We start from the raw sequence: 12,352 nt of genomic DNA, 5'->3' as shown, positions 1-12,352 counted from the left end.
TCATAGTTAATGTCTTAACATATTGATTCTGTTACCTAATGGTCCATTATAACTAAATGAAGTATCAAAAAGATAATCTATGTCAGGCCGTTTTCTCCCAAATGATCAAAGCTGTCAATATTATTTTTAATCGAAATTTTCTTTAAGTTTATATGTTTTAGTATTATTCTTAAAACAAGTCTTTGATATTTGACAATAAGGATCAAAGCAGAGTAACATTTAAAAAATATCAATATTTTTTAAAAGTAAAACTAAAAAATAAAAAGATTGGGATTTTTATACGTGCGCAGGTGATTGACTTAAACCTAAAGGAAGATATGTACATGAATGTTTGATTTATAATATAAGTTATTAAAAAAGGATTGAGTAAAAAAATGCAAATACGTGGTTTCGTCGGTCTTCCCGAACATTCCTTTAGATTTTATTAAATTTTTTGTTTGTGTAATGTGTGGCGGGGAGGGGGGCTCGTTCTACAATTACAGTATAAAGGCCCATAATTATTTTACTAAACGTCAGCTTTACAAATGGAATATCTTAGTTGTGTATTAATTAAGGCACTGACGGGCACCTCAGTAGAACCACAAGACGTACCGTCAGCTTTTCTCAAGCATGAAAGAATTCGATCCTAGCGCCGAAATCAAACATTAAAACGGTGCAAGGGAAAGTGGTTTTAAGTCCAACGACCTTAAATCACACTCGGCAACGTACACCCTATGACACAAAAAATGACTTGAATGTTCAAGGTTAGACAAGTGATAGTGCTATGTATATGATAACGTAACACAGTATAGACATGAAAAAGAATTTATAACATTTGGCAGAGGCTCGAAATTGAATATGATTTTATTTAACTTGTTTCATAAAGTTATATTGAAATATAATTTAATTTTTTACTTAATTAAATAACAGCGAAAATAATTACACAGCATCATCTCTTGTCCTTCCTTGTCCTTCCTTGGGCGTCATGCTAATCGTTGGGTAATTATTAAAAGCGAAAATTAAACAATTAACCACGGAACAGTCTGTAATAGACAGAGTATTGGGAGTGGAGTGTAAGTTCAATACTGGAATGAATTGAACGAGACGCTATAATAAAATTAAATAATATATCAATATCATTAATAGCAACAAGTTCAATAAATTCATTAATGAACTTACACGAATTTTATATAATATTTATCACATACTAAAGAATTTGATATTCTATGTATCAAATAACCACCGTTTGAAGTGGAAAAATACCACTTTTCATTGACGCCCCTATAGTATTAAACGCGCCTTTAGTATTACGCTAACATTAGATTTAAAAGTCTTATAAAGGCAAATGTCGTCAAGGTCAAAATATATTGACGTCCTGTGCCAATATTATTTTCACGGAGTCGCTATAAGCGGCACGGAATATATGGAGAAAACGAAATGTGGCGAGAAAGTATTAATTTTTTGTGGTAATGTACAAACAAAAGCGGTGCTAAAGTAAGCGTTACACTATAAAAGACGGCGTAAATTGAAAAAAATGCCGGAACCTCGCTCAATATGAGTTTTTATCAACTCGTTCAAAAGATTAGTTTTTAATATTCCACTTCAAGAACGAGTGTTGTTAATTGGCGAATTTTACAAATCTATAAAATATTTTTGCGAAGATATTTTATAAATAAATCTCAAATAAAGATGGTTATTTAGGTATAGAACACGATAACCTATCATTCCAAATAAAAGAATACTATGTATTTGCATTCAAGGAGTATCCACGCGAAACGGCACCGTTGCGAAATATAGTTTAAAACACTTAACGTTAATTAACAAGCACGGCATGGTGATTGTCGTATTTAATATAAATACGTTTCTTAATTGGTTATCTTTTATGTAAAATATCACACTTCCAAGAATGAGCTGCACAAGAATGCCCTCAATCTGTCGGAAAAAAATTTTTGATGTTATCAATTGTATTTACCTTTATTGTTAGGTAATTTGTGCGATGTAGGTTTATAAAAAAAACACGAGTGGTGAATAACCCTAAGGCACGCTGCGTTATATCGGACTCGGGGGACCAATTAGCCCAGTCCGCTTATTTCCTTTATTTCATCGGGAACTTAGGAATGTTATTTCATCATAAGCATTATGTACATGTAGTCTTCAATTCCACAACAGTATTTTCCCAAAATTTTAAGAAATAAAAGTATAAAAATACTTTTTAAAAAAAAACGGCACCGGGTAAAAATTGGGTTTATGATTGTCGTATGGGACTGAAAATTCATAAAAATGTTTTGGAAAAAATCATACAAAGTAAAAATTTGATATGGGTTTTCATTTTCCCAGTTTTTTTTTGAAGGGGACCAGGGTAAACCCCGCCCGTTAACCCCCTTTTTTCTTTGTTCCCGTTAAAAATTTTTCCCAAACAAATTTTTTGTTTTCCCATAAAAAGAAAAAAATAAAATTTTGACGCATTAGCCTAAATATTCCCCCTTTTTTTTTAATCCGATTGGAAAAAATTTGAAAGGGGGCCCAAAATTGAAATTGGGGCGAAGGGGGGTAAAACACATTCAATACCATAAAATTAAATGTTTTTTCTTTACCAAAAATCATTTCGTAAAAACTTACTTATGATGCTATTTCAGATTCAGGATTGTGTAAACCCCATCTGTGGCCCCATTCAAGGCTAAAGGGAACTAAATGCTCACAACATGTCGCTCCTGACGGTCGAGTTATAGTTGGTTTTTCCTATAGTAGCTCTTTTCAATGAAGGGGAGATGGCCTAACAGGCAGTGGAGACAGGGAAAATTTACCGGGCCAACAAACAAACGGAAACCGTATGCTTTTAACTAATGCGTTTTGTGTGGGGATAATAAAGCAAATACTGTACTGATATAGATGGTTGAATGGTGGTTTCAATACACTAAAAGGACATACATAACGTGACAAAGATTATGTTCGGACTGTCATAACAGCTGACACTTGTCCGCTTTATTAAAACTGGACAGACTGGTGTGGGGTTTTCCAGTCGTCTTTATAGTTTCCCCTCATGGTATTGTAATTTACCATTCCTTTCAAGCGAATGGAAAAAACTTTTTTCCCCCGGATTTTTGGGCCCTCCTTAAATTTAAACACATTGTTTTTCCTGTATCGAAATTCAAACAGGTTGTAATATAATTATAAAATGGGTATCAAACTTTTGATGAAAAAAAAAAAAACCCGTTTCCCTTTTAAATAGATTTTAAAAAATTTTTCACGAACGAGTTTAAAGGGGAAAAGGGGGGATATTAAATATATAGTAATTTGAAAACCCACTGTTTTTATCTATTTAATGGAAAATGAAGCAGCCCGATAAAATTAACCCATCTTTGTCCCTAAAACATGAAGCTATATTTTCCGACGAGTTTCAATTTTAACCCAAGAAAAGACTTCAAACCCCTTAGATAAAAATAAACAACTGATCCGGGACAAGACCAGGGTTTTTAAAAAGACAATAACATATACTTTTTTATTTGCAGGTGAATATTTCCATGAAAAGTATTGATTCGAACACAAAAGCAAATCCTTATGAATTTAATGTTGTGTGAATGTATTTAAACTACGCGGGCACAGCGTCCTCGCCTTTATCGCGATAATTCGAATATTTGTAAATTTGAATGCAAGGCGCTACCTATAAATAGGACAGATTGACCTTAATTCTACTCCTTTTATTATTTAAAGTTTTATATGACACGTGTATACATGTGTTTAAAAGTAAAAACACAATCGTTGTTTAAGAACGATGTTGTAAAGATAAGGTAGTAACAGCAAACCCTACTCATTATTACCCATTTACGCCAGAACCGTAGTTCTAAACATAGACGTCATATTTAGTATGTAACAGTTTCTTTTATATGTTTGTTTTATGAAAGATAAACGGCATATTTAGTATGTAGTAGTTTGTTTTTAAATGTATGATTTTTTTATGAAGGATTAAGGTCAAATTTAGTATATTATAGTTGTTTTAAATGTACTTTCTTAAGATAGAGGTCATATTTAGTATATAACATTTTGTTTTATATGTATCTATGCTTTTTCATGAAAGATAAAGGTCGTATGTAGTATGGAACAGTTTGTTTTTAAATGAAAGATTTTTTATGAACAATAACGGTCATATTTAGTATACAACAATTTGTTTTATGTGCATGTTTTTCAATAAAGATAAAGGTCAAATTTACTATGAAACAGCTTGTTTTAAATGTATGTTTTTTATAGAAGATAAACGGCATATTTAGTATATAAGACTTGGTTTTAAATGTATGCTTTTTATGAAAGATAAAGTTCATATTTTATGATACTTTCTTTTTTCGTTCTTAAATTAGAATAACGTTTCATTAAACAATCCCTTCTGATAACTGTATGATTTATAATGTAAAAAATAGCATTTTGTTGTTTGCTTTTTTTTGCTTTCTATGTTTTTGTTTACACTGTACTTCGGATTTGTATAGTATATAAACATTGTTTTAACATGTTTAATGCTGAATAAATTTTCGTTTATAAGAGATTGTTTTTAATGAATGTTTCTTTTTTTTATTATTTACTATTCTTATTTCTATGTTTTTGTTCACACTGTACTTTGGATTTGTATAGGGTATAAACATTGTTTTTATTAACCCTTTACCGGGCATAACAAGCAGTTTTATCAATTCATAACATATTTACGTATAAAGTGCATTAAAATAGGATGCAAGAGCCTTCCTATCTGTTAAAATGTCTAACCTATCTTATAGCTGTCATTTTTGCACATGCCATAACATTAGATAATTCAAATAAAACAACAACAACTTCACATATTGAAAATGAAATAAGTCTTTTCATAACAATTATATTTTCAATGAATTCCATATATATACCATCGGAGTTAACTCCCTTATCTCGCAATACTGTACGGGCGTTATAAACATCTGCAAATATAATCAACGCTACCGCATATTTCGTTTTTCCTATTCACATTTAACAGAACTGATCTAAAGATTTGATTTTCTTATCTCTCAGTTCATTCAATAACATGTGACCAAACGCACTTTGTTAGTCAAATATTTTCGGAGCAACCACGTTTAGTTGAATTTTGTCCTGTTGAAATATGCACGAGGTGGTACGACTGGTTCTAAAAGACGATTCTGATTCAGTATTCAACGCTTAAAATAGATACAATAAAATATAATGCGTTGCTGCTTTAAATCAAAATGGTAGAAGAATAATTATGGCAAGACTAGCATTGTTAATGTAATTATGTCTGCAAAAGTCTTTGTTATTTCACCTGCATGCAATAACTTTCTGAAAAGTATATCGACCCATAAGATCGTTAAGTATTGAGCCAAGGTCATATGATGAAAGACCTTTACAGAAAGGCATCAGAAACCTATTTGTGCATTATTTCAGATATGAACAAGCAACGGTATGAAACTTTGCTTGATAGATTCATAACATGAGCAATTTCAAAGTCACTGGTGGGATTTGAACCGACAGTGTTAATGGGAAAGTGAATAAAGCTCACGACCTCTAGTCCACATATTGTAAATAGACAAAAATACATAATTTTGAGGAACACAGATCCAGTATCATATACCCTAGATGGTGTCCTCATTGCTCTCCTAACAATGTCAACATTCTGTATATGTTGAGGATCCTCTGATGCCTCGAACATACAATAATTAGTCTATATTTGTAAATGCCAAAATATACAATAATATATCAAACATTCAGAAGATCTAAATGATGATAATACAGTAAATATAGAATAAACATAATAACGTCCTGCTCTGCTGAATATACCTGAAAAAATATAGAAGAATATATCATTCTGTTAATACTACCTGTTCTTGTTTTTAAATAATAACATTGGGTCCAAACTAGCCCCCACAAGAACAACTGACTTGCAAGATATCAATTTTCAACAGTGGTTGATATTTCATGTTGATTGTCAGCAAACACAATAATTTATACATTAGATTGTTCACAATTAAGCAATGCAACAGTATATGTGTACTAATTAAAGCTAAGTGTATTAATATTACATCTCTATTGGTGGATTGCATATCCAAAGCAACTATTTGATTACCTCCTTCATGACTGTGTGAATTTGATTCATGACTTTGAACCTCTTGTCACTCACTACTGGGAATTCTGTTCCTAACATGAACTTCAAATACATACTTGTAAGAATGTTTTCAACTTACACACATCCGTCACCATTAAACCCAATAAAACACTATTTTACTTAAACAGCCTTTATGACTTAAAACCTACCCACACAGACAAAAACAACATTGTTGGCCCTCTTAAAGCTGCATGCCTCTATTGGAGCCAAAATATTTCAAGAAAATCAAACTTGAGATTTTTTAAAAAGATTTTAAGAAAGGTATCTGGATTCAATATTCATGTAATAATATACATGTTTAATGCGATTTAAGACTGATCTTGCAGTTTTTATATAAATGCTTCTACTGTGTGACTAATAAAGCAAGGTTGTTTTTGTGGATATTTGGACCTCTTTGGTATTTGCATGTGCCGATTGGAATGAGTAAATTACTTCCTTAGTTCATCTTACAAAATATTACTTTTCAATGCATTTTCAAACATGTCATGAAAATAAGCATGCATTTGGAGGCGTGCTACTATAATGTCAATATAATATGAAACGTTAGTCATCGTCGGTATGTTTTCTACAAATTGCAAATTTCTTTTAGTTTAATTCCAGAGAAAGTTGATCAGTTTTTGTAAGAATTATGTATGTTTTGAATCTTCATTTCAAAAACAAAAACAGCTCAGACGAAAATTCCAGGCATGTTCTGCTTACAAATCGTAAAATATCCTGCAGGCTCCGTTGATTGTGTAATTCCATGTAGCTGTGAGCGAAGAAACATGTAAAACTCATTAAATGCATGCATATTAAATTTTGTAATTTACTCGTAATATCAACAACTTTTAAACGTGTTCTCACGCTCGAGCTTGCCAACGATTACCCTTCATGTCTTAGTTGTTTTTCCTCGTCTTGTTCCTATTTATTTTATGGCATGATTTTTTCCATTCATATGGAATCGGAGTAAACCGATGGTATTAAAGCTTTACGCCTGGGGATTTACGAAATTTCTAAACTCGAGTATCAAATAAAGTGATTTCAAATCTTCATATATGCACTTACCAATCTAATGATTTTATTTTAAATGTAATGTTAACAATGAGCGAACAAAAAAAAAGAAAGGAGGTAGCAAACAAAAAGGTAGAAACGGGGTATGAATAACAAAAAGTAGAATTGAGGTAGCAAAAAAAAAGTAGAAACGGAGTATGAATAACAAAAAGTAGAAAGGAGGTAGCAATCAAAAAAGTAGAAAAGGGCTATGCATAAAAAAAGTAGAATCGGGGTAGCAAACAAAAAGGTAGAAACTGGGTATGAATAACAAAAAGTAGAATTGAGGTAGCAACAATAGGTAGAAACGGAATATGAATAACAAAAAGTAGAATTGAGGAAGCAAATAATAAGGTAGAAACGGGATATGCATGAAAATGTAGAAATGAGGTAGCCAAAACAAGGTAGAAACGGGGTATGAAACAAAAAAGTAGAAACGGGGTAGAAATGTGTAATTAAATTGAAGAAGCAGCCAAGTAACATCAGTAGTAAAATAGCAGTAATAGTAAATATTGTACAACTCTTTCCGAGAATCTAATAAAGTGACTTTATCTGATCAATATAATGATAATATTTTATGTAATAGTAAAAACCTAAGGTTCAATGGTTTAACTGTACTAGATTTCATTTCTAATAAAAAGAACAGACATACGGAAATGGTTCAAGGGTTTAACTGTACTTGCTTTCATTTCTTGAAACAAAAAAAATGAAAATAAAAAAAAGACATACTGAAAATGTGCCGTGAGAAACTCAGTAATTTATGCCATTGCTGATTTATGTTTTAGGATATTTGGTTTTTACAATTAAGATTCCGGTATTACAAAGTCTTAAACGACGTAAACATCCGTGAGATATTCATTAAATATTTAGCATGTGTTACATATCCTGTTATTCTAACATTTTATCTGTAATTGAGAGCAGACTGTCAGAATTTAGAGGGTAGATAAAAAAGTAAGTATCCTTAGATACTAATCCTTCTTCTGGTCTTCCCGTTTGGAACGCGACAAATATGATTATTTGTAATCAAGGATGTGTTCCGAAAGTTACCAATACGTAGATGATATCAACTCGGCAAACTTCGATGCTTCCTGTTACAGAGATGATCTCGAAAAGTGTTCAAACATAAATATCTACAACTGTTCCTGGTCATACCAACGCTCATGTGACATAAAAACAACAAACAAGTTTTTTTAAAGTGAGACATATGCAATTTTTTTAGAAATCGAAAGATGTAATGACTGATGAACTGTCATTTTGCGAGCGCCCAAAGCCGAGTTATTTAGGCCATTGACTTCTAAGCACTTGCCCGTAACCATTATGGGTCCGTATCCCAACAGGGTTTTTAATTTTGCCATGAAATGAAGCTATCTAGCTAACATACGAAACGTTGGTTGTTCTACCCAGGTTCTAACTAGGTTCCCGTTTGTGCCAGAAATAATGACCGGAAGAGCAACCTGAGGTTCCTCCACCGGTAAAGCTGGAAAGTCGCCATATGACCAATACTGTGATGTTTTTGTGTCCATTCGCTCGTCCATTCAACCTTAATTAATCTCATTTGCAGTCTTTGTGAATATCATTCCTGCCATGCACTATCCATGAATATCGTTTATTCCATGCAGCCTGCGTAAATTTCAATTTGACACGCCGTCTTCCTGAGTTCTTTTTGCCTTAAAAATATAATTTGGCGCGTGAAGTTTTGTATGAAGAAAATATTTCGCCTGAGCAATCTTAGAATTTCGTCTACGTAATCTTCATGAATGTCAATTTTATCAAGCAGTCGTCGTGAATAATATTACGCCCATAATTCCCTCGTCAATATCATTTTGCTTGAAAAATTTTCATGAACTTCACTTCGCCTGTGTGTTCTTCGAATTTATAATCCTCTCTATCTTGGTTACAGCAATCGGAAAATCTCGGATATTTGCCTTAATGTGCGCCTTTTCCAGATAAAAGTATCAATATTCATTTACAAATTATTTGTATTTATGCAGCAACTATTGCGAAAGTCCAAAAAATATTGTCTTAATTATAAATGTTTATTTAAACTGAAAACCATCGAACGTTTAAAACTGTATGCCTTAATCCAAATCCATTCCGATTTAAAAGAAACTAATGTTTTGGCAATTGGTATCATTATTATAATTGTATGGAAGTCAAGATACTACATTGTTTAAATTTTCCTATGTTTACGATACATTCTTTTACTATACATAACTTTACATTCAACGTTATTTTTCAGCTGTTCAACATCAAACATGCTCTTAATCCATTATCAAAACATTATTTAACTCAAATTTGAGATATATAAAGAATTGATAAATATTGATTTCTAAAGGCATAATGTGCCTTTAAAATAAATTAAATTAAATTAAATTTCTCAACTGTTTTTTTATGCTTTTCACCAAAACAATGTTCTTATTAAACTTTGTTTGCTCATCTTTAGAACTACAATATGAAAAGCACATATGAACTAATAAACAATTACTGTACTTTTTATACATCCCTCATGATGTTAAATTTGTGGTACATAAGACTGATGTTTCCAGTGCTTCCCTCATACTAGGCTCTTTTTTAAGCATTGGAAACTATATTTGTGTCACATTGAAATAAAAATGAGAATTTCATTTTGTAAAATTTTCTTTTTGAGTTACCTACTTACATGTGCAAAGTCAGAGGAACCGCACTGTTCAAAATATGATTTCGAAGAGAAAGTTTTAGAGAAAATGGTTCGCATGGAATTTCAAATGGAGAGAATGAAATCTGAAATGGAACAAACAGTGAAAAGTGTTGACCGGAAACTGAATGAAATGGTTGAAAAACAGGAGAAACATACATTAAGCATTAAAACAACACAGGAAAAGTTTGATGAGACAATCGAAGCACTACAAAACAAAACGTCAGAGATCATTGATACAAAATTAAAAGAACTGCAAATTTTAAAAGGTATATCTTATTAGTAAAATAAATTTTGGTTCATTCAAATGACTGTTTAAGAACGTACCATTGCTATGTAGTTCATAGTTTTGTCTACACATATATGATTCTGTACCTATGACCATTCTACTAATTGAAGTATCAAAAAGATAATCTATGTCTTTTAAACTTCAATAATTGTCTTCTTAAAAATGATCAAAGCTGTCAACTTCTGTAAATCTATTTTTAAATCGACATTTTATCTATGTGTATATGTTTTTTTAGTATTATTTCTTAAAAAGTCTCTGCTATTTGACAATAAGGATCAAAGCAGAGTAACATTTAAAATATCAATATTTTTAAAAGTAAACTAAAAAATAAAAAGATTGATTTATACGTACAGGTGATTGACTTAAACCTAAAGGAATGTTGATTTATAATATAAGTTATTAAAAATGAAAAAGAACTGTTTCTTGAGTAAAAACATACAAATACGTGTCGTCCGTCTCCGAACATTTCCTTAGATTTTATTAAATTTTTTGTTTGTGTTAGTGTGGCGGGGGGGGGGCGTTCTACAATAACAGTATAAGGGCCATATTTATTTTACTTACCAGCTTTACAAAAGGAATGACTTAGTTGTATATTAATTAAGGCACTGACGGGCACCTGAGTAGAACCACAGACGTACCGTCAGCTTTTCTCACATGAAAGAATTCGATCCTAGCGCAAATCAAACATAAAACGGTGAAGGGAAAGTGGTTTTAATTCATCAACATTAATCACTCGGCAACGTACGCCCTATGACTAAAATGACTTGATGTCAAGGTAAGACAAGTGATAGTGCTGTGTATAATGATAACGTAACACAGTATAGACATTGAAAAGAAAAGAACTGCAAATTTTAAAAGGTAAATCTTATTAGTAAAATAAATTTTGGTTCATTCGAATGACTGTTCAAGCACATAACATTGCTATGTAGTTCATAGTTAATGTCTACACATATATAATCATGTACCTATGGTCATTATACTAAATAAAGTATCAAAAAAATAATCTATGTCTTCTAAAACTTCAATGGCCGTCTTCTCCCAAATGATCAAAGCTGTCAATATTAGTTTTAATCGAAATTTCCTTTAAGTTTATATGTTTTAGTATTATTCTTAAAACAAGTCTCTGCTATTTGACAATAAGGATCAAAGCAGAGTAACATTTAAAATATCAATATTTTTAAAAGTAAACTAAAAAATAAAAAGATTGATTTATACGTGCAGGTGATTGACTTAAACCTAAAGGAAGATATGTACATGAATGTTGATTTATAATATAAGTTATTAAAAAGGATAAAGAACTGTTTCTTGAGTAAAAAAATGCAAATACGTGTCGTCCCCTTAGATTTTATTAAATTTTTTGTTTGTGTATCTGTGGCGGGGGTGGGGGGCATTCTACAATTACAGTATAGGCGTTCTACAATTACAGTATAAAGGCCATATTTATTTTACTAACCAGCTTTACAAAAGGAATATCTTAGTTGTGTATTAATTAAGGCACTGACGGGCACCTGAGTAGAACCACAGACGTACCTTCAGCTTTTCTCACATGAAAGAATTCGATCCTAGCGCAAATCAAACATAAAACGGTGAAGGGAAAGTGGTTTTAAGTGAACGACCTTAATCACTCGGCAACGTACGCCCTATGACTTAAATGACTTGATGTCAAGTTAAGACAAGTGATAGTGCTGTGTATAATGATAACGTAATACAGTATATACATTGAAAAGAATATAACATGGCAGAGGCTCGAATAATATGATTTTATTTAACTTGTTCAATAAAGTTTTATGATATATAATTAATTTTACCTTAAATTAAACAACAGCGAAAATAATACACAGCATCATCTATTGTCCTTCCTTGGCGTCATTCTATTGTACTAATGTTGTAATTATTAAAACGAAAATTAAACATAAACCACGGAACAGTGTAATAGATAGAGTATTGAGTGAGTGTAAGTTCAATACTGAATGAATTGAACGAGACGTAATAAAATTATAATATATTCAATATTATGAATAGCAACAAGTTCAATAAATTCATTAATGAACTTACAAGAATTTTTATATTCTATTTATCAATCATACCAAAAATTTGATATTCTATGCATCACATATCAGAAATAACCACCGTTTAAAGTTAAAAAAATATCACTTTCATTGACGCCCCCTATAGTATTACGCGCCTTTAAGTATTACGCTAACATTAGATTTAAGTCTTAAGACAAATGTCGTCAGCTCAAAATATATTC

At 31.4% G+C, this 12,352-nt stretch overlaps 1 protein-coding gene across 2 annotated transcripts in view; it reads left to right on the top strand.

The window, feature by feature from the left end:
• Window positions 1–9,687: 9,687 nt before the first annotated feature.
• Window positions 9,688–12,352, top strand: part of LOC132715077 (complement C1q tumor necrosis factor-related protein 2-like) — a 41,306-nt gene continuing 38,641 nt past the window's right edge. The window contains exon 1 of one of the 2 annotated variants that reach the window (XM_060698051.1): window positions 9,688–10,081. In XM_060698051.1, the coding sequence (XP_060554034.1) occupies window positions 9,751–10,081 (331 nt within the window). In that variant the 5' untranslated portion in view covers window positions 9,688–9,750. The remainder of the gene's footprint in view (window positions 10,082–12,352) is intronic. The other variant, XM_060698050.1, reaches the window with a different exon arrangement.

The sequence above is a fragment of the Ruditapes philippinarum genome, unplaced genomic scaffold (genome assembly GCF_026571515.1).
Source record: "Ruditapes philippinarum isolate M1 unplaced genomic scaffold, ASM2657151v2 ctg1755_1_1_1_1, whole genome shotgun sequence".
Classification (NCBI taxonomy): domain Eukaryota; kingdom Metazoa; phylum Mollusca; class Bivalvia; order Venerida; family Veneridae; genus Ruditapes; species Ruditapes philippinarum.
Note: the sequence above shows the minus strand (reverse complement) of the source record. Positions and strands in the feature narration are given on the sequence as shown.